The sequence below is a fragment of the Suncus etruscus genome, chromosome 9, assembly GCF_024139225.1.
Source record: "Suncus etruscus isolate mSunEtr1 chromosome 9, mSunEtr1.pri.cur, whole genome shotgun sequence".
Classification (NCBI taxonomy): domain Eukaryota; kingdom Metazoa; phylum Chordata; class Mammalia; order Eulipotyphla; family Soricidae; genus Suncus; species Suncus etruscus.
The window spans coordinates 11,674,040-11,699,537 of record NC_064856.1 but is presented as its reverse complement, the minus strand read 5'-3'; the positions used below and the strand labels follow the sequence as shown (position 1 = coordinate 11,699,537).

Below are 25,498 nucleotides of genomic sequence, written 5' to 3'. Positions count from 1 at the left end.
CTGTGCTATCTCTCCGGGCCCAACAACAAGATGTCTTATTGCAGAGGTCCAACTTGGACAACAGAGACTGAGCAGAACCTTTGGATCCATAATATCCTAGGCTTCGGCTTAGGGACTGAACGAAAACAGGGAGCAAGTGTTACAGAAGACTGAACACAACGATGGATAGGAACCTCTAGAACCTAGAGACTCTATCCTAGACCCTGACCTATAACCTGCGCAAATACCAAGATCACTAGCTACAGAGGCTTGATTTTCTCACACACAACCAAGAGGAAACTTTCCTGGCATCACAAAAAAGCATTTGGGATGGGGTAATGAGTATATATAGAGCCAGGGGTTGATCCCATGATGGTATGCTTCAAGGATGGAGAAACCCTGAATTTCTTAGGCCATGGGAATTCCCTTTCTTCCCCAATGCTTACTATGCCTATGCAAAAAAAAAAAAAAAGTGGGGGGAACGCCAAACCCTACCACTCCAGCACCCATACTTTTTCTTGTTTCGTTTTGATTTGTTAATTTTTGACTTTATTTTCCTTCTCTTTTTTCTTCCACTTTCTCTTTCTTTTTCACTCTTGTGGTTATTATTTAGAGATTTATTTTTATTTTTATTTGCCGGGTTCATTTTTTTTCTTTTTTTCTTCCATTTTCCTTTTCCTTTTTTTCTCTCTCTTCTTTCTTTTTTTGGTAGTTGTCATCAAATTTTTTCTCCTTTTTTTCTTATCCTTTTTATCTCCAATGATGGTGGAATAGATGCTCAATCTACAACAAGCTGTAAAGTGGAGACCAGTTGCACTAGCATTCTGGGGGTAGAGGAGGGAGATATGGGATGCATACTGGGAATAGGGGCGGAGGGAGGACAGCACTGGTGGTGGGAATGCCCCTCATTCATTGTCACTATGTACCATAAATGATGCAGTGAAAGATTTGTAATGCACTTTGGTCACAATAAAAATTAAAAACAAAAAAAACAACAAAAGAATTTAGTCTTTGTTGGGTATTTTTTCCTCACTTAACCTGTTACTTGAAGTCTTGGTTTGTGACAGGAAAGATGCTGATAACCAAAGGTTTTACTGACACTTCTCAAATAGTTGGTTTTTTCCATCTCTATCATCTGGAGAATTTGTACTTATCTAGAACCTTTCATCTGGTAGTTGGATAGTATAAGCAGTGTGCCCAGGCCTGCAAATCCCTCATAGCCCTGTGCTTATTTCTCATAATCCTGTCCTGGATTCTCTTCTGACACACTTCACTAATGATTTCATCCACCAGCTTGGGCTGTGTACCAGACAGGAGTCACAGCAGGGACACTTGTTCCCTCTGCCCTTCATGGCAATGCATGAGGAGCATTTGGCAGGCATAGGAACTCAAGAGCTTGATGAGAGGAATTCAAAACAAATTTTGTATTTTTTAATTAAATTTATTTAAAGAAAATGCATCACATAGTGGACATAGCTGATCATAATAGATTTGTTTCAGGAAGACCTGAAACAATCAGCCCGCCTAAATTCTGTATAAAAGGAGACTGGTTTAAGGTCTCAGGGTCCGCAAACCTCTACTCGGCTATGAGTACTTTTCGGACCCTGACCGGCCAGATAATAAATGGAACTCGCTTGCATTATTGCTGGGTTTGAGTCTTTTTCATTACTCTGCGCCGGGCAGCTGGAGAGTGGGTTATCCGGACCTTACAGACAAAAAGCAAATTTATTAAAAAAATAGAAAAACTGAAGAGATGGAAGAGAAAGGAAAGAAGAAAAGTTCGGTAGCAATCATATTTTTGAAAATTATTGAATCACCAATGAACTCATTAAAGTACTAGCAGAAGGTTTAGTAAGCTCTTTTTTTTTTTTTTTTTTTTTTTTAGGGATAAGAGTTAAAGAAATACAGTGAAAATGGTGTGAGAGTGGCAATTGTTGGTGTTTGCATAGGCCCAGCAAAATATGGGGGGAATGAAAAGGAAAAGCCTAGGCCTAAATACAAGGAGACTTTACCCCTGAAGTTTTCTGGCATAAGACCAACTCTGGGCTCCAGGCATACTAGGTTGTCCAACCCCTGAGTCATTCTCTGTGGCAAAACAAATTTTGAATAGATAAAAAAGAAACAAAACAACTGTTTGCTGCTTACTAGTGACTGGTATCTGATGGCTGGGTGGGATGTGGGGGCTCTTCCGATAGGGAGGACCACAACCGGTAATACTTCTGGGTTACTCCTGGCTATGCTGGAGGGACCATAAAGGATGCCAGGCCTCAAACTCGGATAGACAGCGTGCAAGACAAATCCCTTACCCACTACACTGTTCTATGTCTCTGGCCCTTTCGTTTAATGGTTCTAAAGGAATAGAACCATATCAGCTAGATGTTTTTTACAGAAGAAAAAGGAATAAAATCACAATGATTTCACACAATAAAAGCATCTATCTTATAGGCCCAAGGTTATGGACATTATGTCCTTGCTTGCTGGAGAGGTGATTATTTTGTTTGTTACTTGGAATCTGAGACCCCTACTGAGTGAGGAGGAGAGCCATAGCAGCAGCTCCGGTGTTTTCTCTATAAAGAAACATACGAGGCTACTTTCTGTCTCTAGCTCCTTGGACAGAATGAATCTCATGACCTTATTGCAAAGGAGTGGTATAGATGACATGGCCATAGTCTCTGTCACATAACAGGTTCTAGGACATTTGATAGATGTAGAAAATATGAAAATGAAGCATGCTGAGCAATGATAAGGCAATATTACAAATACCGCTTTCCCTCATAAAATTTATTCTATCAAAAATATTTGGGGTGGGACAGGAGTGATAGCATAGCAGATCCAGGTTCTATCCCGGCATCCCATATGGTCTCCCAAGCCTGCTAAGAGCGATTTCTGAGCACAGAGCCAGGAGTAACCCCTGAGCGCTGCCAAGTGTGATCCAAAAACCAAAAAAATTGGGCCCGGAGAGATAGCACAGCGACGTTTGCCTTGCAAGCAGCTGATCCAGGACCAAAAAGGTGGTTGGTTCGAATCCCGGTGTCCCATATGGTTCCCTGTGCCTGCCAGGAGCTATTTCTGAGCAGACAGCCAGGAGTAACCCCTGAGCAATGCTGGGTGTGGTTCAAAAACAAAAATAAAAAACAAACAAAACAAACAAAAACAAAAAATTTGGGGGGGGCTGAGTACAGTGAGTAGAGTGCTTGCCATGCATATGACTGGCCAGGTTCAATCCCTGGCACCCTATGTGGTCCACTGAGCCAGCCAGAAGTGATTCTGGAGTGAAGAACCAAAAGTAAGTCCTAAGCACTGGTAGGTGTGGCCCCCCCCCAAAAAAAACCAAAAACAAGGGACCGGAGTGATAGCACAGCAGCAGGGCATTTGTCTTGCTTGTGACTAACACAGGACAGACACCGGTTCGAATCCCAGCATCTCATGTGGTCTCCCAAGCCTGCCACGGGGCAATTTCTGAGCACAGAGCCTGGAATAATCCCTGAGCACTGCTGGCTGTGACCCAAACCCCCCCCCACAAAAAAAAAAAAGTTGGAGAGAGACAGAGACACCACACACACACACACACACACACACACACACACACACACACACACACACACACACACACACACACACACACCACGAACGAACGACAGAAAGAAACAGAAAGATAAGTTACCTTACTTGAATTGTGGCTATCTGATTCAGATTCCTGATACCACACTGCCAGGGCTTATTCATTCCTATGCGGAGAGCCAGAGATGAGAACTATGGAGTATGCCCCCCAAACAAACAAACAAACATTTTGAACAATCACATATGCCAAATTGTGCAATCCTAGTCCTTGACCAAGGCAACCTGGTCAAATGGCTCAATGCTAGAGACTGAAAAATGGGACTCTATCTGGCCTGGCCCTCTAGGATTTTTGCTAGAAAGTGAAGCAGAAGCAGCAGGGTAACTGCATGAGTCGTGGTCACTGTTTTTCATGAAAGAAATTAAAATACATTGTTACAGTGAATCATATAGAGAGAACACAAGAATTGCCAGGATAATATCCTAGAGAGAATTTAGAACATAATTTAGTTTATAGTAGGCAGTTTATACATCATCACAGGAGGGAGGCAAGTGGGTGAAGTGATATCAAAGTGTGAGTTTACTGTTTTTAGTCCCCCCCCCCTCCCCAGGGAGAGGCCACACCTGGCAGTATTTAAGAGCTACTCCCTTCTCTGGGATTTGGGGTTCTTGTTGGCTTCCTGCAAGCAAATCTCTCAGATCCAACCTATTGATTCTCACGATTTATTTTCTTTCCCTCCTTTTTTTTTTTTGTTTTAGTTTTTGGGCCCAGCCAGCAGTGCTTACATCTTTCTTCTGGCTCTTTATCAGGACCACTCCTGGTCGGGTTCAGAAAACATTCTGAACATTTGGGGACCAAATCAGGGTCGGCCACGTGCAAGTTCTAGTCACCGACCTCCACGATTTTCTAAGAAATATGGTTTTCTTTGCGTAGGAAACATTAGCCAAGAGTGTAGATAGATGTAAAAAAAAAAGGGGGTGTGGAGGTCTTGGAGAAGAATTAAGGGTGGGGGCTAAAGGGAGAGGATATTTAAAACTAGTGGAGAAGAGTGTGAAAGCTACTGTTGGCTTTGCTCTTAGCCCTTCGGGGCGTTAGGTCATCAATGCCCGTTTCCTTGGAGACTCAGAAAAGAAAGAAGCGTCCAGTCTCCTTGGAAGTTTGGGTGGCCTAGGTGACCACGCGGCTACACTGCACCAAGGAGAGTGAAGAGGACGAAGCAAAGTCCTGGTTCTCTTGACTCAGGACACTTGTGTTTTCTCCAATGCCACACACCTTTCAGAAGTAAGTAAAAAGGGGGCATCGAGAGGGTAGTGACAGCACACAAGTGCCTTTGGTCCCCCTGGGCTGTTAAGCAAAATGGCACCTAGGTCTTTCACCTGGTCTTGGCCATACCCTCTCCTGTCCCCCTCTCCCTACCTCGCCCCTACCGTGCTCTTCCCACCTGTCCTCTGGCTTCTGCATCTCTGGCCTCTCTTGTAGCTGAACTTTCAAGTTCAAGACATCTCCTACCTCTTACATGTATTGTTTTTGGGGTTGGGCGTGATGGAAGTTACTACTTTTCCTAACTCCTTTTCTGTTGTTGTGGGTGTCCATATCTATTGTACTTAGGGTTTACTCCTAGCTCTGTGTTCAGGGAATCACTCTTGGTGGACTGGAGGGACCATATGGGATGACAGGTATCGAACCTGGGTCAACTGCTTGCAAGGCAAGCGGCCTACCGGCAACACTATGTCTCAGGCCCCTCTTTTCCCAACTCTTTCAGAACGAACAACTTGAAGATTCGTCTCATAAACCCCAAGATCCATAATTTGGTGAGTCGGAGGTTTAGGAGGCAGGATATTGGCAGAATATGCACTGGCCCTGTGCTCTCTTGCTGGACCCTCTCTGTCTTGCGGTGACTAGATTAGAGTACTGGTACCATGTGGACACACTGTACTGAGTTACATGTTTGCTGTGGCTCCAGACGGCGAATCTCTGAGCCTCAGTTTTCTTGACACTGGGTCTATTTTGCTGCTCTCTGATTGCTATTCCGGTTTTCTCTTGGGCCTTTTCCATGCCTTCTGTTTCTCAGCTTTTAGCACCTCATAGCTTGACGTGCTTAGTAAATTTGGGCTGGCTGATAAAAACAGCGATAGTGTAACATTTTGGGAGCTCTTATATGCTTTACACATCTCGCAGGGGATTCCCCTGCCAACACAGGAGGTGGCTTTTATGATTAGATCCGGTGTGCTGATGAGAGAATTGAGAGCCAACACGGTCAAAGCCCTTGTTCAAGGTAGCAGATAATCTGTGCAGAATTTTGAATTCTCCAGGCTGTGTGTGACTGTTCTGTCTGCTAGGATCATGCTCTCTGGCAGCAGTTCAAGCAGAAAGTCAAGTCAGCTTCTGCTTTGCCTCCAATCCGGGAAACCAGCAGCCACAGGAAGACCACCACTAAGGTGCCTTCAGGTGGCACCCAGGCAGGTGGGCACAGACATTTGGGGGCTGATCGGGTGTGGGGACAGGCTAGAGTGATCACACTTGACCCTTGTGACGCCATGCATATTAGAACAGTGTAATGACAAACCCCAGATTTTAAGTACTCATGAAGAAATTTATTTCTCAAGTATGGAAACGGATATTTGTGGATGTGCCAGGAAGAGATACTCTTTTCCACATTCCACTTTCAGGGATCCAGGCTGCTTCACCTCATGTCTCTGACAATGTGTAAAGTCTATTTTGGGGGCCCCACACCAGGCTCAAGACTTACTCCTGACTCTAGGCTCAGAGATCATTCCTGGTGGAGTGGTGGGGGAGCTATGGGATGTCAGGGATCCAACCCAAGTTGGCCATGTGCAAGGCAAATAGTCTACTCATTGTATTATCGGTCTGGCACCTTAACATTACCTTCATAACAAAATTTTGCAATCTTCTTTTAGTATCATGAAAAGAAATTCATAACCTACCTAGGACATAAGTATAAAAATAATTTAAGGGCCAAAGATAGTTCAAAGGGCTTTGCAATTTGTAGGCTGGAGCTCCAATTTTGATTCTCATTACTTCATGGTACCCCATCACCACTTGGTGCTTTTTTGTATATGGCTGGCCACAGTTCAGATCCAGGTTCCACATAGGATTCCCTATGTACTGCTGGATGTGTCTAGAACAAACAAACTTACTTTTTGTGTGCCGGATAGATAGCGTGGAGGTAGGACATTTGCCTTGCATGCAGAAGGACGGTGGTTTGAATCCCGGCATCCATATGGTACCCTGAGCTTACCAGGAGCAATTTCTGAGTGTAGAGCCAGGAATAACCCCTGAGCGCTGCAGGGTGTGACCCAAAAACCCAACAACCAAACAAACAAACTTACTTTTTTTTGTGTGTGTGTGTATTCTTATTTTTGGGGCCACACCTGGCAGTGCTTGGGGGATCATATGGGATGCTGGAAATCGAACACGGTTCTGCCACAAAGAAGGTACTTGTACTATTGCACTATTGTCCCAAACAAACTTAGTACCTTCACTACTGAAGCAGTGTATTTTGATGTTTGTGCTCAAAAAGGGCTGCACTAGAAGACATGGTAGTCAGAAACTCACTCAAAGGTTTAGAGTCATAGGGAGTGGGACAGCTGCAATCACAGGCCGATACCTGGTATGGAAAGGACTGCCTCACTGTAGCCAGGATGTAAAATGGTGCCCATCCCTTTATCTCTTTGTTAGTTCTAAGTAGAACAAAGCACAGTCTTCCAGTGCTGGCAGCTGCTTTCTCAGAAAACAGTATTCTACTAAAAACCTGTAAAAATGTCTGTATTTTTGTGTAAAACTGTCAGATTCTGGGGTTAGGACCTTGTTTTAGTTTGTTTTGGGGAATCACACCTGGATCTGGGCCCAGGGGATCATAGGCTGTGCCAGGATTTGAACCAATGTTGGAACTGCATCCACATGGTAGGCAAACATTATCACATTTTTGGTGGTGCTGGTGGTGGGGTTTGGCCCACCTTAGTGCCCTGAGCTTAGGAATCACTCCTGGTGGGACTTGGGGAAATATATGGGGGACCAGGAATTGGATCTGGGTTGACTGAGAGCAAGACAAGTGCCCTTCCTACTATCTTATCACTCCTAGCCCTGTGCCTGTAGGTTTTACCTCCTTCTGCCCACAATGGGCAAGGCCGGGTGAGGATGAAAGAGTCTACCTCTGCCAACACTGGGGAGGCAGAAGAAACTGGCAGGACTTGAGGCTATTTGTCATTCCACTCCTCAGCACTGATTTGGGAGGTCAGAGTGGCCTGGCAGGCTATTCTTACAGTCCCCACTTGGAGGTGATGAGATGATACAAACTAGTGCCAGATTTCACTGGGCTCAAGGTGGCAGGGCCAAGGGCGGAGCAGAATGCTGCTCTACCCATCTGCAGAGACTCTGTGAGCCAATGCCCCATACTTGCCAGTTGGTCAGTGAGTGTCTGAGATTTTGTGCTGCATTGCAGCTGGGAATTTACTGCTAAAAACTATGAAATAGGATCCAGTGAGATGTGAAACTTCCAGGATACAAACACAATCACTCACCAGATCAAGAAGGAAAGAATAGGCAGCACAAAGCATAGACAGATACCAACAATGAGATGAATTAAATGGACATATAGGATTGTGTTATTTGCAGGTGACATTCACAAGAAATCTATTAAATCTAAATAAACTGGGACCCTACAGTGAGTAGGGTGCTTGCCTTGCATATGGCTGTCTTGAATTTGATCCCATGACCCCATATGGTCCTCTGAGTCCCTGTCAGGAGTAATCCTTGAGTGCAGAGCCTGGGGTAAGTCCTGAGTACTACTGGGTATGACTTGTAAACAAAATAAAACAAAATATCCAAAACATCTCCAAATTTTTTTTTCTTTATTTTTGGACCATACCCAGCAGTGCTTAGGGCTAACTTCTCCCTTTGCACTTAGAGAGCACTCCTGATAGCCTCAGGGACAATATGAAATGCCAGGGATAGGACCTGGAGCAGCTATGTGCAAGGTAAATGCCCTTCCTGCTATACTCTCTGTGTGGCCCATGGCTCCTATTTCTTAAAACTATGTGAACTTATCTCAAAATAAGTTTAACTAGGAAAAAAACTGGATACTATTATATTATTATTATTATTATTATTATTTGGTTTTTGGGTCACACCCAGCAGTGCTCAGGGGTTAGTTACTACACTTAGAAATCGCCCCTAGCAGGCATGGGGGACCATATGGGATGCTGGGATTCGAACCACCGTCCTTCTGCATGAAAGGCAAACACCTTACCTCCATGCTATCTCTCCGGCCCCTTGGATACTATTATTTTGTTTTTTGTTTTGTGTTTTTTGTGTTTTTTTTTTTTGGGCCACACCCGGCATTGTTCAGGGGTTACTCCTGGCTGTCTGCTCAGAAATAGCTCCTGGCAGGCACGGGGGACCATATGGGACACCGGGATTCAAACCAACCACCTTTGGTCCTGGATCGGCTGCTTGCAAGGCAAACGCTGCTGTGCTATCTCTCAGGGCCCTTGGATACTATTATTAATGAAAATAAATATTATTAGAGCTACAAATCTTCCTAAGTACTTACATTTTATTTACAAATTTTAAGGGTCTTGGGGGGGTTATTTTTTGGGCAATACCAAGCAGTGCCCAGGGCTTACTTCTGGTTGTGCATTCAGGAACACACCTGGTGAGCTTGGAAGACCACCTGGTGTACCGGAGATCAAACTTGAGTCTGCCACATGCAAGGCAAATGCCCTACCTGCTTTACTATGCCTCTGGCCTACAAATTCTAGGGGCTTTAGAATTATTTAAAAGGAATATTTTAGAACTTGGTTTATTAAATTCCCGAGGCCTTTTAAGACACATTATACAATTTAATATATTTTCATTTTTAAATAGGTTACTTGTCTGGTTAACAGAAACTATTGAGTATTTAAGTAATTTTTTTTTTTTTTTTTTTTTTTTTTGGTTTTTGGGCCACACCCGGCATTGCTCAGGGGTTACTCCTGGCTGTCTGCTCAGAAATAGCTCTTGGCAGGCACGGGGGACCATATGGGACACCAGGATTCGAACCAACCACCTTTGGTCCTGGATCGGCTGCTTGCAAGGCAAACGCCACTGTGCTATCTTTCCTGGCCCAATTCTTGTGTTCTAAACCTGAGTTAATTCTTAATATTCTCTTACAAGTTTTGGTAATTTACACACTTAATAAGAGCGGCTTCAGCCTTTCCACTAATATTTTTTATTTATGTATGCATTTATTTATTTTTGGGTTTTTAGGTCACACCTGGTGGTTCTCAGGGCTTACTCCTGGCTCTGTACTGAGGGATCACTCCCAGAAATGATCCACTGGCAGGATAGCCAAGAGGGCCTTTCTGAGTCTGACTGAGTTGAGGCTGAATGCCTGGTCACCTCTCCTGTTGCCCCTTCCTTCCCCTCTGTCCACACTCATGCTCACTGCTTCCCCCTCAACTTCTCTTTCTTTTCTATCAAGTGGGATCTGGTGGCTAGCAGGTGGGTGGGATTTGCTTCCCAGGCTTACTGTTGTATATTATGAAGCCTTGAATATAGGTGACCCTGGAGTCACACCTCAGTCCTGTCTTGGACTCTCACTCTCTCTGCTCTTTCCCTTGCCTTAGGGTTGTCTATCAAGCCCCCTAAACGGAGGAACAAAGCATCATCCAGAAGTGAGCAAAGAGGGGTTTGACGCAACGAAGATGCAAATTAAAGTCCGTTTAATCCGGGTATGAGGTGCATCCTTTTATAAACTCTGGGGTGTAGGAGACTGTTGGTCTGATGATGGTGGGTAGTTGTGTAGCTGAGAATAGTGTGTACTAAATGCTTCTCAAATGTCAAATATTTCCTACATGTAACTGCCTATCATCAAACTTTATTGACCAATGAGAGAAAACTGAAGTGCAGGGAGAGAAAAGATATGTACCAGGTTTCACAGCTATAAAATGGTAGCATCAAAGATGGAAGCCAGTTAAGCAAAATGTTGACCATTGTGTTTTAAGACTCAGGAAACTGAGGAGTGATAGTACAGCCATTAGGCCACTTTCCTTGCATGTGGCTGATCCGAGTTCTATTTATGCCAACCCATATGGTACCTCGAGAACTGCGAGGGATAATTCCTAAATGTAGAGCCAGGAGTAATCCCTGGTTATTGCTGAGTATAACCCTCCACCCACTTACAAAAAAATTCATTGCATTAGGAATTTTTCACTTAAAAGCTTCCTGGAAAATAACCTTCTGTGGAATACGGTGTACCTAGAGTGAGACTCAGCAACTATTTTAGAAAATGAATTTTCTCACCATCCATTGTTTTTATGACTTCTGTTATTATCTGAACAATGCTTCTAAGATCTAAAATGACCAAAAGGCCTTTAGTATCCATAACATATCATACACACTATAAATATAACAAAGCACTATAGAAGAGTTCTGGACTTCTTTAAGAAAGTTTTTAATAACTCAATGAACAATGACTACTATATAAAGAGAAAGGGAAATGGATTTGCTTTGAAGCCTTTTGATTTCCCCTTCAGCAGCCTTCCGTTTTACTAAAATGGTTTAGAGGCCTTCCCCGTATTCTTCAAGGAGAAATTCTTTTTTCTGATGTTATTTTTATTCTCGCTTTCCAATGGTTTCTTGACACAAAATATGAACTTGACAATCTGGTTCTAAAAGCCTTGGTCCTAGTATTGTCTCTTGGACATTGATTGAATGAGTCAGCTTCTTTTTCTTTTATTTTTCTTTTCTCTCTCTTACTCTCTCTCTTTCTCTCTCTCTCTCTCTTTTGGTTGTTGTTGCCAGGGATTGAGTCCATGGTCTCATGCCTTCTGAGCATGTGCTTTACCACTGAATTACATTCCCAGCCAACAAATATTTATAAGCTTTATATCATGCCTGGTTCTAAGTGTGGGTGTTCTCTAGTCCTTTGAACTTATGCAGTTGGTATTCTGCCCTGGGGGACACAGTAAAATAAATCAGTGTGTAACCTGTTTGGTGGTACTTATGGGAACCCCAAGAGGCATAGGATTGTGTCACTGAAGAGAAAGCAAGTAGAGCCATAGTTGGACTGTTTTAGATAAGGTGGTCAAGGAAGGTCCCTAAATGGGTAACTTTAGAAAGACACATGAGAGGCAGAGGGACCGCAAATGCAAAGTTAGAAAGACTGAAACAGTGATGAGAAGCAAGAGTTCAGAAAATGGGGGTACAGTGGGAAATAGTTCTATGCTCCATGAATGGGCTTTGTGGGTTTTTGTTTTTGTTTTTGGGCCACACCCAGCAATACTCAGGGGTTACTCCTGGCTCTGTGCTCCAGCGTCATTCCTGGCAGTGCTCAGGGGACCATATGGGATGCCAGGGATTGAGCCTGGGTTGGCTGCATGCAAGGCAAATGTCCTACCTGCTGTGCTATCGCTCTGGCCCCAAGGGCTTTGCGGTTTAGTCTGTGTCCCTTGGCCCTGTGTCTTGGGTCATACTCAGTGGTACTAGGGGATGTTCCCCAGGCCCAGTGCTGGGGCTACTCTAGGTAAATCCATGAACGGCTGGAAGAGGGGCATAGAACACAGGTCTCTCCACTACAGAGCATATGCTCCAGCCTGTGTGTGTGTTTTATTTTTATTTTGGGTCATACATGGTGGTGATTATGGCTTGCTTCTGGCTTTGTGCTCAAGAATCACTCCTGAAGGTGCTTGGGTGATTCTATGGGGATTGAACCCAGGCTGCAAGCACCTACCAGTTGTACTATGGTTCCCAGCCTTTGTGGGGTTTGTTTTGTTTTTGTTTTGGGGCCACAGCAGCAGTGGTCAGGGGTTACTATTGGCTCTACACCCAGGGATCACTCCTGACAGGTCAGGGGACCATATGGGATGCTGGAAATGGACCCCAGGTTTGGCTGTGTACAAGACAAGTGCTCTACCTGCTGTACTATTGTTCTGGTCCTGCCTATGTGTTTTTATACTTTGATTTTGTTGGTATCCTTAGATTGCTGCTGAACTGTGGGGAGGAGAGCAACAGAGTAGAGAGCAGAAACTACCCAGTTGGTTTATATATTTTGGGGGTTTCCCAAGTGGTACACAGGAGGCCAAGGGGTCCTTCCTGAAGATTCTCAGCCAACTGGACCAATAGTTAAGTGTGATGGCCCAAGGATACATTGCTGCTCAGGTCCCATGGGGCCAGGGACTACCAGGGTCACCCTGGCAGTGCTGAAGGCCTCTAGGATTATATCTAGTGATGCTTTGGGAGACCATGTGGTGCAAGGGATGGAATCACATGGTTGAATGCACACAAAGGCTGAGCCTTAATCCTGTACTAAGTTCCAGTCCCTACTTGTTTTATTCCTTTTTAAAAAATTAGATATTTTTAATACAACATTGTGATTTACAAAGTTATTCATAGTTAATTTTTAGACACACAATGTTTCAGCACCAGTTCCATCACCAGTATCAACCTCCTTCTACCACTGTTCTCAGAATCCAGTCCATATATCCCCTCTGCTCCAGCCTGCTGGCCATCATAACAGGCACCATTTTAAGTTTGGTTGTTAAAGTTTGTGTCACTTGATTTCAGTGTTGCTGGCTCTTGGCTATTTTGTTCTGTTCTTTTTTCCTTTTTTTTCTTTGTCTTTTGGGCCACACCAGTGACACTCGGGGGTTACCCTGGCTCTGCACCCGACATCATTCCTGGCTTTGGGGGGACCACTTGGGACACTGGGGGATTGAACCCAGGTTTATCCTGGGTCAGCCATGTGCAAGGCAAACACATTACCACTGCACGATTGCTTCAGATCCTCTTCTGTTCTGCTCTTAATACTACTAATGCACCTGAGTCCCTTTGACCCCTGTTCCCAGATATATGTCTTTCTCTTTCTCCACTGAGTTTCTTTCCTTCTTTTCATTATACTCTGGGGCCAAGAGTGCTCTAGACAGCCCTATTTAAACTACTGCATTTCTACATGCAGTTATTTTAAATACCATAAATGTTAAAAGTTGCAGTGAATTGCATGATTTGCATCATTCCTTACAGTTATGTAGTATTCCATTATGTATATATATATACACACACATATATATGTATACATACATATATACACCACATCTTCATAATCCACACATCGGTTGTTGGACATCTAGGTTTATTACTTTTCTTTTTAAATAATTTTTATTGTGACCAAAGTCACAGTACATAGTGGCAATGAATCAGGGCCATTCCCATCACCAGTGTTGTTCTCTCTCCACCCCTGTTCCCAGCATGCATCCCATATCTCCCTCATTTGCCCCCCAGACTGCTAGTGTAACTGCTCCCTTATGTGTATAGCTTTTATAGATTGGGTATCGATTCTGTTGTCATTAACTTTGGGTTTGGTGTTTGGTTTATTCCTTTTTTAATATTTATTTATTTGTTTGTTTGTTTGGGGGCCACACTGGGTGGTATGCAGGGTTTACTGGTGACTTTAAGCTCAAGGAATAAATTACTTTTTTGTTTTTGGGTCACACCCGGTGGTACTTCAGGGTTACTCCTGGCTCTGCGCTCAGAAGTCACTCCTGGCAGGCTCGGGGGACCATATAGGATGCTGTGCATCGAACCTGGGTTTGTCCATGGTTGGCCACATGCAAGGCAAATGCTGCGCTATTGCTCCAGCCCCAAGGAATCACTTTTGGTGATGTTTGAGGGAACATATGTGTTGCTGGCACCAAACTTATGTAGATTGTTTGTGTGCAAGGCAAATACTCTACCTGCTGTACTATGGAGCAAACACCTCAATTATTCATTTACTGAGGTGGTAATAGTTCACTAGTGTGAGGCTACTATGAGGCTGGGGATATAGGTTGGTAATAGAAAATCATTGTTTTTATGTCTGAGGCCTTGGGTCTAAACCCAGGCATGGAAAAAAGGTAAATATTTGTGTTATAGGGGTACAGTGCTGCCATAGCAGGTCCACCACCAAAGTGATAGTATCCACTTACAAAGTCCACAGAACCCTTCCCTTCACTCTTCCTCCAACTGTCTCCTTATCTTTAGGTAACTCAGTTCTGTGGCCAGAGTCTAAGGGTTCATTTTCATTGGCCACTGTTCCTTTGCTTTATTTACTTGGGTTCTGGGGCTGTATCTTGTGTTTGCTGAGGTTTTTTTTGACTCAGGAATCACTGCTAGCAGTCCTCACGGTACCACATGGAATGGCAGGGATCGGATTTGGGTGCCCACTGTACTAGGCTCAGCTGTGCTATCTTTCCAGCCCTTTATCATTTCTTCTTTATCCATTTGTTTGCTCGGGTTATTTCTAGATCTTGGATATAAAAGGGCCAGAGAGATAGCACAATGGTAAGGAAATAAATGTAGGTGAAATGACTTATTTCCTCTTCTTCCCTCCACTTCCCTTACTTTCCCGTTCCCCTTCCCCTTTCTTTTCCTTGGCCTTGTGGTATATGGTTCTGTTTTTATGTGTTTGGGCCCAAAGATGTGGTGCTGGATGATACCAGGACCACATTGATTGGTGCTAGGATTGAACTCGGGACCTTGCATGTGTGAGAACATTCTCCACCATTTTGAGCTATCTCCGGGTCCCTGCTTTTTACTTTTGGGCCACACCTGGTGGTGGTAGGGGGCAGCTCCCAGAATAGTGCTCAGGTCATTCCTGGCCCTCTTGGTCAGTCCCCCCAGCTCCTCACTTCCTTATTTTTATGTATAGGCCCGGAGGCAGGAAGATTAGTTTCTGGGACGTGAACAGTTAAAACTGAGTCTATTATCGGACGTGGGGAACACTGCCATCAAGTGGGTTAATGGTGAATTGCAGGACTCTGGAAGGCAAAGGAACATGTCCAGATTCCCTGCAGTGGTCAAGCTGGGATTTGAAAAGAGCCCTAAAATCCGTGTCTTAATTACTACCACGTTGACCCTTGCCGTTCAGTTTTCGGCCATTCACAAATCCCTTGACTTAATATTTTGGAAAGATGGGTGTCTACCTCAGTAGCTTGCTTTTTTGTTCTGCCTCTACTTGCTGTGATTTTGGGCAAGGCACTTAACTTCTCTGAATTTCTACCTATCAGTTAAGTAGAGGGAATCAACAGAGCTCTGGTGGAGGATGAACTGATTCTGTTCCCTATATTGGGGAGGCATGACCCTTTCATGTCAAGGCCCTCAGCAGTGGTTATTGCTATTTTTTTAATTTTTATTTTTTGGGGGGCCATATCCCATGGTGCTTCAGGGCTTACTCCTGGCTCTGCACTCAGAATCACTCCTGGTAGTGCTTGGGAGACTATTTATTTATTTATTTATTTATTTATTTTGGTTTTTGGGTCACACCCGGCAGCGCTCAGGGGTTACTCCTGGATCTACGATCAGAAATCGTTCCTGGCAAGCTCGGGGGACCCTATGGGATGCTGAGATTAGAACCACCGTCCTTCTGCATGCAAGGCAAATGCCTTACTTCTATGCTATTCTCTGGTCCCTGGTGGACCATTTATGATGCTGGAGATAAAACCTGGGTCTGCCCTGTGCAAGGGAAGTGCCCTATCTGCTGTGCTATCTTTCTTGCCTAGTGGTTATTGTTCTTACTGTAGATTGTCATGTACCTCCCAGAGGTGACCTCTAACAAGTCACTTGATCCTGTAGCCCCACCAAGGAAACAAAAGCATTCAGCAGATCTGTCCTCAGATACATGGCTGTGAAGTTGTGACTGTCATTCCCTCTGCTGCTCCTGCTTTGCTTTTGGCCACACCCAACTGTGCTCAGGACTTACTCTGGGCTCTGTGTTCAGGGATCACACCTGGTGAGACTTGGGGATTATATAGGGTGCTGGGGATTAAACTCAGGTAAGCCATCTGTAAGGAAAGTGCCTTTACCAGCTATATTGTAGCTCTGGCCCTCCATCTTTTGGGGTTTGGACGGGTAAGGCTTTGGGGCTACAGAGCTCAGGGGTTCCTCCAGGCTCCGGTGGTGCTGGGAATTGAACAGGAGTCAACTCCGTGCAAAGCAAATGCCTGACCTTCTATCCTCGGCCTCTGACCACACTGTTTCCAGCATTTTCAGACTTGGCCCACGTTTCTGTCACCTCTTGCCAGCCTGGAGCATTACATCACTACTGTTCATTGAATCTAGAAAGTTAGGGATAATAAGGCACACCTTTATTTACCCATGAATAACCTTCGTTAATGAGACTGTGACACATTGCCATTGCAAGATGCAACCTCACCTCCGAGATGTGAAATAATGGGGAAATGGACCTTGGGGAACGGATGAACGAGTTGCAAGCAGCCGGCCTGCAAACAATGGGAAACTGCCAGCTCAGCCGAGCCGCAGTTACCAGTTAGGGCTGCCAGGGGGCAGGTGTGTGTACGGCGGGTGGGCTGGGTCCCGGGGTTCCTGGAGGGGGTGTGCCCCCTTGCACCCCCTGCACCCCACCTTCACCCTTCCTGCTGCCCGCAGTCTCTGCTCCGGAACCGGCGGGCCACCCTCCTTGAGCTCCGCAACCACCAGTATCTGCTCACCAAGCTCAACCGGGACCTGGTGAACACCATCCAGAGACAGGAGGACGACTCGGCGCAGAAAGTGGAGGCGATGCTGCTGCAGCAGAAAATCGTTAAGGTGACACCCTGGGCGGCCCGAGGGACCCACCTCTGTCCACGGGTGCCGTCCTGCCAATTCTGCCGCCCCTACTCCAGCCTCTCCCGGCCGCTGGCACCCGGTGGCTTGCCAGGCACTGCCTCTAAGTGGCTCCCTGATGAACAGCATCCCTCTTAAGTCACAGCAGCAATCTCAAGGTTTCTCGGCTTTTGTAATGAGAAGAGTGGACGCTGGGAGGTCAGGCGGCTTGTTCAGTTTCCGTAGGGGGTTCACTGGGATGGGATTTTTTGTTTTTGTTTAGGGGCCACACCATCCATGCTCAGTGTGTACTTCTGGCTCAGGAATCACTCCTTTAAGTGCTTATGGAACCATATGAGATACCGGGGACAGGACCAAGTGGGTCTGTGGCTAGGGCCTAACATTCTAAGTCTTTTTTTGTTTGTTTGTTTTGGGGCCACACTGAGTGAAGGGTTTGCTTACACAGGGCTCTGCACTCAGGATTTATGCTTGGCATTGCATAATGGGATACCAGGGATTGAACCCGGATCAGCTGCTTGTGAGGCAAGCACCCTACCCATTGTACGATGACTCCTGCCCCTCCAAATAGTCTTAACCTTCCGACCTCATTACTTTCATTACCTCCCTAAAATCCCAGTCTCCAAGTACGGTGACATTGCGGGTAGGATCTCAACATGCTGTCTTGGGGGAGGGTGTGCATTTACTGGGCTCAGGAACATACAAGAGGACTATTCTGCCCCAGGGATCTAGTAGAATCTTCTCCAGACGTAGACAAGTCCTTGTCTGACTTTTGTATGTTGATCTTTTAATACATTCTTGGCTCAATCTGAGGTCTTCTGTGATGGTGGGGTGCCTCGTCCAGTATGCCCTTGTGGTTGCAGGAAGTTAGAAAGCTTTTTTTGCACCAACTCAGATGGGGAAGGGGACTTGGAGAACAGAGATGGGCTTTATTTGTGGGGGCCCCTGGTGATGCTCAGAGCTTCTCCTGTCTCTGCACTCAGGGTTCACTCCTGGAACGATGGGGGTGCCAGGCATTGAAACCGGGTGAGATGTGAGCAAGGCAAGCACAGGCACTTTGCCTACCTGCTGTACTATCTATTACTCAGCTCTCATAGATGGGCTTTTTAACCCAGGCACTGGAGGATCAAGGGGCTGCCCGAGACAGTGATTAGTGGGTTGGAATCTGCAGAAATAGATGTTTATAGTAGAAAGTAGGCAGGTGTTCCAGCTTGAGGAAGTAGGCGCAGAAGGCCTGGAATGAGGCAAGGCTGGTTACTAAGGCAAGTCCTTGACTGCAGTCAGATCCCTATCCTTGAGCCTCTTTTCTTTCATTATATCCAGTGGTGCTCAGGGCTTACTCCTGGCTTTGTGCTCAGAGCTCACTCCCAGTGGGAGTTTGGGGACTAGTGTGGTGTCAAGAATTGAACCTGGGTCATCTGTATGATGTTGCACTAACATCTGTTGTACTATTGCTTGGACTCTCTCTTTGTTTATCTACTTATATATACATTCATTTATTGCTTTTTGGACCAATACTCGGTGGTGCTCAGGGGTTACTCCTGGCTATGTGCTCAGGAATTATGCCTGGCTGGCTTGGGGAACCATATTGGATGCTGGGGATCGAAACCAGCAGCATGCAGAGCAAATGCTCTACCCAATATACTATAACTCTGGCCCCTTTTAAATTTTTTTTTATTATTATATTTTATGGTTTTTGGGTCACACCCAGCAGTGCTCAGAGGTTACTCCTGGCTCTACGCTCAGAAATCAATCCTGGCAAGCCCAGAGGACCATATGGGATGCCAAAATTCCAACCACCGTCCTTCTGCATGCAAGGCAAACGCCTTATCTCCATGCTATCTCTCTGCCCTCCCTTTTTATTTCTTAAAGGAAAAATTACTAGAACTAAGGTGTGGGGCTGGAGTGATAGCACAGTGGGTAGGGCTTTTGCTTTGCATGAGACTGAACTGGGTTCAATCCTTGGCATCTCATATGGTCCTGGAGCCTGCCAGAAATAACTCATGAGCATCACTGGGTGTGCCCCCCCAAAAAAGAACTGAGGTGTGAAGAATGGATTAGGGAAAATCCCATTGAGGTAGCATAGCACACAGTAATCAGAAGACAGCTGTGTAGTATTTCAGGCAGGAGAAGAAGAGAAATTGAATAAGATGGAGACAAGGGCATCCATTTTGGGGTGAAATCCATGTAGCTTGGGCTTTTTCTGGTGAGACAGGCTAAGGGCTGGATCCTGGGTATGAGCTGGGGCCAGCATCTGAGGTGGCTGGGAGGAAAGGAGAAAGTTTTCAGGGGGAGTCAGTGACTTTGGAGATTCTTTTAGGGTGTGTGTGTGTGTCAAGGGGCCAGGGCAGATACTGATCCACCACCCCATCCCAGAACTTATGCTTGGTTGGCACCAGCAGAGGCCAGGGGTGAGCTGACTTTTCCATCCCCCAGACCATCATCGATGTCTTGGAGTACGTGCACAAGAAGAAGCTGCAGGATCTGCAGAGTGAACTTCAGAAGAAGGAGAAAGAGGAGGAACTGAAAGTGAACCGTAAGTGTCTGGACCTTAGATTTTCCTTGGTCCTGTGTGGAGCTAGCAACAGCGTGTTGACTTCTTTCCCCTGGTCATCATCTTTCTTCTATTTTATTTTGGGGGGTGTCGCTCAGGTGTTATTCCTGGCTCTGTGCTCAGAAATTGCTCCTGGTGGTGCTCGGAGGACCATCTAGGATGCTGGGGATTGAACCTGGGTTGGCCATTGCAAGGCAAATGCTCTACTTTCTGTGCTGTCTATAGTTCAGACCCCCTATTTTGTTTTGTTTTGGGATCACACCCAGAGGTGCTCAGGGTTCTTTCTAGCTATGCACTTGAGAATTATTCCTGGTGTGCTGAGTTTTCATTGAACCATGTGCAAAAGCAAGTGCCCTACTATACTATCACTTCAGTCCCTCCTTCAATTTTAATTTTTTTGGTGTTTGTTTTGAGCCACACCCAGCAGTGCTCAGGAGTTACTCCTGGTTCTGCACTCAGGAATCACTCCTGGTGATCTTGGAGGACCATATGAGATGCTGGGATCAATCCTGGTTTGGCCACAAACAAGGCAGAGAATCTATCTGCTTTACTATTTCCCAGGCCTGCTCTCTTCTCTAAGTAATTCTTTCTTATTTTATTTTATTTTAATTTTTTTTGTTTTTGTTTTTTGTTTGTTTTTGGTTTTTGGGTCACAAGCACTCGGGTTAGTCCTGGCTCTGTGCTCAGAAATTGCTCCTGGCAGGCTCAAGGGAACCATATGGGATGCTGGGATTTGAACCACCATCCTTCTGCATGCAAGGCAAACGCCTTACCTCCATGCTATCTCTCTGGCCCCACTTTCTTTTTTCTCTCTCTCTCATTGGTATTTGGGCTACACCTGGCAGTGCTCAAGGGTTACTCCTGGCTCTGCGCTCAGAAATCGCTCCTGGCAGGCTCAGGGGGACCATATAGGATGCTGGAGTTCGAACCACCATCCGTCCTGTATTGGCCACATGCAAGGCAAATACTTTATTACTGTGCTATCACTCTGGCCCCTTTTACCTGGCCTTTCTGTGGAGCAGACTAGAAGCCTTCTCAGGGAGCAGGCAGTGTGTCCAAGGCAGCCTCAGACATTGGGTGTCCCTTACAGAGGGGATGGAATAAGTTTTCTCATGATTCTGCTGGTTGCTGACTTGGGAACCAGCACCATTTTGGAATCCTCAGCCCAGGCTACAAGCCTGGGGAGCATGTGTGTGAGGACCTCAAGGGTTGCAGAAGGGATGTGGGTGAGGGGAGGGCATGCAGCAAGTTTCTGGCAGAGTGGGGCTATGTGTAGAAATCCCCACCCCCATTAATTTTCCTCTTTCTACCCTTAGTTTGCCTCTTTGTGAGGGGTTATACCCAGTAGTATTCCTTGCTCTGTGCCCAGGGTGGAGGTTTGGGGGACTATATATGGTTTCAGGGCTTGCTGCATGCAAAGCAGTGCCCTACCACCCTTTTTGTTGTGCTCTTTGATCCCTGTGTTGTCTTTTTCACCTGGGGGTTAAAGGATTCCATAGGGGTTTTCTTCCTAGTCTCCCATGGCCACCTTTGAGACCATAGCCCAAGAGAACCTTGCCTTCCTAAAGTCTTCATGAATAGTTTGCCTTTTCAGGCCTGGGGCATCTGGTGGAAGAGCTGACAGCCAATCTTCAGAAGACCCACAAGCAAGTAAGCTTCCTGAGCACCTACATGGACCATGAGCACCCTATTAAGTCTATCCAGATTGGCAATCTGGTGCGCCAGCTGCAGCAGATGAAGGACAGTCAGCAGGTAGGTGGGCAGACCCTGCCCCTATGGACCATGAAGTGGCAGGGCTGGTAGCCCACATCCCTCTGCTGGCCCCCAGGAGGACCTGGAAGACCTCAGGGAGATACAAAGCAAAGTCCTGCAATCTTTGTACGACCAGATGCACAAGAAGAGAGAAAATATTCTGCATTCCCTAGTGACGGTAAGGCACACACTGCCATGGTGGGGATCCCCACTCCTCGCCTCCCCCAGTCTTTACAATGTTCTGCTATCCAGGAAGAGGCCCCTTAAGACAGGACCTCTCCTTGCTCTGTAGAAAACCTTATATCCCTATCAAGAGAGCCTTCTGCAAAAGACCAAGGAAATTCAGCACTTTCTGAGTTACCAGGAGAAATTCAGAGAGGTGAGTGGGCACAGGGGATGGGAGGGTGGTCTTGCTATATGGGGGCTGGGTTGGGTGGTCTTCAAGACCTGTGGGGGGGTCAGCCTGATCTGGATTCAATGCTCAGAGCATCCCTGCCTCTGAGCCCCCCTCTTGGCCCATGCCACTGCAGTCACTGAGGACGGGCTCAGTGCTGGCTTCAGTCTTGCCTAGTCTTTCTTTTGGGGCGAGGGTTATTCCTGGCTTAGCACTCAGGAATCATTCCTGGTGTTGCTCAGGCAACCATATAGGATGTTGGGAATTGAAGCCAGGTCAGTTGAGGGCAAGATAAGTGCCCTACTTGCTGTGCTGTCATTCTGATCTAGCATCCCTAGTCCTGAGACTCAGTAACTCCATCAGCCTCCAGCCACTCGAGCATTATATCACCATCCTGCTCCCTGCTCTCCTTTATTGAATGGTTTTTTTTCCCAATGCTGCGCTGAGGGTTGGTTCACACCTCCTCTTGTTTTCAGCCCCTCACATGGGTACCATTGTGAGTGGCCTTCTCCATCATCCAGTCTCCCCAATTATGTCTGTTAGTATTTTTGGTGGGGGGTCACACCTGGTGATGCTCAGGATTTACCTCTGGCCTCAGAAATCACTCCTGGTGGGCTTGGAACCATATGGGATGCTGGGGATAGAACCCAGGCAAGCTGCATACAAGGCAAGAGCCCTACCTGCTGTACAATCTCTCTGGGCCCTCATCTCCCCTAATTTTTGCCAACAATTACTTCTTGACAACCCATTGCAACCTGCCTCCATTATCCAATATTTTCTTTCCTGTTTGACATTGTCCCTAACATCTGAGCCTAGCAACCCTCCCTGGGGTCTCCGCTGTCTCAGGCCATGTCCCTAAGATGACTCTTCCTCATTCCATGTGTCCCTTTCTCCTTTAATTGGAGGGCATGTAGTGTCTCACTGCCCTCTCCTCCGGGCTTCTACCCTCAGTCTATTGGCGAGTTGGAGGAGAAAATATCCAAGTTAAGGGCTGAGGTGGCTCAGCTCCAGCAACACAACCTGGAACCAAGGGAGGTCCTGTTCCCGGACATTCTGCTTCGGAGACCCAAGTATGTGATGAGGGTACAGCTGCTTCAGGAATGAGCCAAGGGCAGAGCAATAGCACAGTGGTAAGGCATTTGCCTTGCGTGCTGCCAATACAGGACAGACCCTGGTTCAAATCCCAGCACCCCATAGGTTCCCCTGAGCCTGCCAGGAGCGACTTCTAAACGAAGAGCCTGGGGTAACCCTTGAGTGCTGCTGGGTGTGGCTCCAAAACAAAAACACAAAACAACAACAACAAAAGGAATGAGTCCTGCACAGATGCTTTGGGCTCCAGGAGACAGAGGGTGTGCTGGGCAGAGTCTGTCTGGGGGTGGAGTGTGGATGGGCTACTGGGTGTCTCTGGGCCTGGGTTTCATTTTTGAGCTCAAGTTAGGGAACCTTCTGGAACCTTCTGGGACCTTCCCTGTCCCTAGATTCTGGGTGTTAACCAAATGGTTGCAGCTCAGAGTTTCTGGGTGGCTCAGGAAGATGGAGGCTCTGGAGAGGAACAGCCTGGAGCAGTCGCTGCAGATTCAATCCCCAGCACTTCAAACCAACCATTCTTCACTCTGTGGGAAGAATAATGCCTGTCCTGCCCTGATCTATGTCTCAGGCCACAGCAGTTTGAATTCCCTGTCAGCTATTGAAGCTGGAGTTAATGTGGGAAGGTGCTGGGGTCTGTCACTCAAGGATGCTTGCTAGGTCAATACCAACTGCCGGAACAGAAGCTCAGAGAATTTGTGCTTAAAGCGACTGAAATCAGGTTTCTAAACCTGATTGCAAAAAAGAGTGCATCTGGCCAAAGCCATAGTCTAGAGGACAGAGCATTTGCCTTGCACATGACCAACTTGAGGTCTATCCTCTGTATCCCATATGTTTCCGTGAGCGTTGTCAGGAGTGACACCTGAGCACAGAGCCAAGACTAATCCCTGAGCACCATAGGGTGTGGTCCCCAAACAATCAATAATCCTAAAAAAGAATAGGTGTTATGGGGAGGACAGTGAAATGAAGTGCTTGGCTTTCCCAAGAGATGCATTGAGTTCCATTTCTGACACCAAATAATGCTTCCTCATCCCCCAGAACATGGACCCCCTCCACATCCCCATCAAGGAAAGCCTTATTGGTCACAGTATGATCTACCCAGTCTGACCCTGACCAGGAGTGGCTAACACCCCCAGTGCCTTGGAGGAACCCCTATGAAGAAAAGAGCTTCAGAGCACAGCTCTTGATCTCTTTCAATCGCAGACTTTGGTAGAGGAGCTTTAGTCCTGCCAGATCCATTCCTGCTCCATTCTGATGTTTGTGGGTGTGTGCGAGTGTACGCATGCACGTGAGAGTGCAAAAGTGCATGTATGCATGGACACATACCTGTAAATGCATGTGTATGTTAAGTGTCCATGTGTGTACAGTTGGCTTTGAATTCATAGGGAGTGTTTTGGGTTGAAGCTGCGCAGTTCCCACTAGTTTGTCATCCATCCCTCAGGCTGGCCATTCCTGAAGATACAGCTAGTGTCAGGAGGGTTAGGGCTCCCTGAGGCTGTGCTTCCCACCCCTGCAATTCTGCTGCCTCTTCTTGGCCTCTCCTACCTGTCTCTGCTCTTCACTCCAGGTGTACCCCGGACATGGATGTTGTCCTTAACATCCCCATGGAAGAAGTGCTACCCTTCTAGATGGGGTGCCCTGTGTCACCCTGCCTGTCATCTGCTCTCCTTTCACCTGGAGCTTCAAATCATTTCTCCCAAGATTATGTTTCTGGGAGGGGAGCAGCCTTTCTTTCTCCCTCCCTTTCTTCCTCCCTCTTCCTTCTCTTCCTCTCTCCTTTCCTACCTGCTTTCCCATTTTGGAACGCATCAGATGTGGTTCCTTGTGGTAAGTGAGAATTACCACTTAAGTGGACCATTCTTTTATTTTATTTTTTTTTTTACCAATAAAGCTGAGTTTGCCTTTGCTTTTCATCAGTGTCTGGTGGTCCTAAGACTTTGTCTAAGGAGAAAGGGGGTATACAGCTGTGCTGTTTCTATGGCAGAAAACTTCTCAAGTTGGGGTCAAAGAAAGAGTATGGGGCTTAGGTTTCTTTTTTTTTTTTTTACCTTGCATGCCACTAACATGTATTTGATCCCTGATCCTACATGTGTTCCCCCAAATATTGCCAGGAGTGGTTCCTGAACAGAATCAGGAGTAAGTCCTGGTCTCCAATGAGTGTGACCTCAAAAATCAAACTAACCAACCAAATAATCTCTCCAAACATCCTCAACCCACACATGAAATTGTTTTGGGGGTTGTGTCTGAGCATCAAAGGCCTTGCTTGACAGGCATGAGACCTACATTCAATTCCCAGTATCCAAAGCAATCAACAAAACTTGCAGTCTCCGAGCTCTGTAGCACAAGGTCCTCATTCTTGGTTTAGTTTCATTCCACTGGACTTCTGTTCAGGTCAGTTGAGGCCAGTTTCTGGGGAGATAGACTCCTTGAGTTTGAGATACTTGGCTCTTGGTGTCGTTCACAGCTTGGTGGCCTCCATTTCTCCTTGGCTTCTACCCCAACTGCTTTTGGACCTGAGCACAAACTTATTTTGAGGTGCATGATTAGGCACAGTGTCCCACTACATGGGGGACATAGAGAG

The 25,498-nt window shown here is 46.2% G+C and overlaps 1 protein-coding gene across 1 annotated transcript; it reads left to right on the top strand.

The window, feature by feature from the left end:
- Positions 1-4,759: 4,759 nt before the first annotated feature.
- C9H20orf96 (chromosome 9 C20orf96 homolog) lies at positions 4,760-24,669 on the top strand. Its single transcript, XM_049779472.1, has 10 exons — positions 4,760-4,819; positions 5,301-5,349; positions 5,878-6,001; positions 16,958-17,116; positions 19,568-19,667; positions 21,280-21,437; positions 21,514-21,615; positions 21,730-21,816; positions 22,783-22,901; positions 24,485-24,669. The coding sequence occupies exons 3-10, from the start codon at positions 5,882-5,884 to the stop codon at positions 24,543-24,545; spliced, it is 906 nt and encodes a 301-aa protein (XP_049635429.1). The 5' UTR covers positions 4,760-4,819; positions 5,301-5,349; positions 5,878-5,881; the 3' UTR covers positions 24,546-24,669.
- Positions 24,670-25,498: the final 829 nt, after the last annotated feature.

Excerpts from the sequence above, each read along its gene's own strand:
- C9H20orf96 (XM_049779472.1), top strand. The coding sequence starts at position 5,882 with ATGCTCTCTGGCAGCAGTTCAAGCAGAAAGTCAAGTCAGCTTCTGCTT. Across the intron at positions 6,002-16,957 it reads TTCAGGTGGCACCCAGGCAG|TCTCTGCTCCGGAACCGGCG; the intron begins GTGGGCACAGAC and ends TGCTGCCCGCAG. Across the intron at positions 19,668-21,279 it reads GGAGGAACTGAAAGTGAACC|GCCTGGGGCATCTGGTGGAA; the intron begins GTAAGTGTCTGG and ends TTGCCTTTTCAG.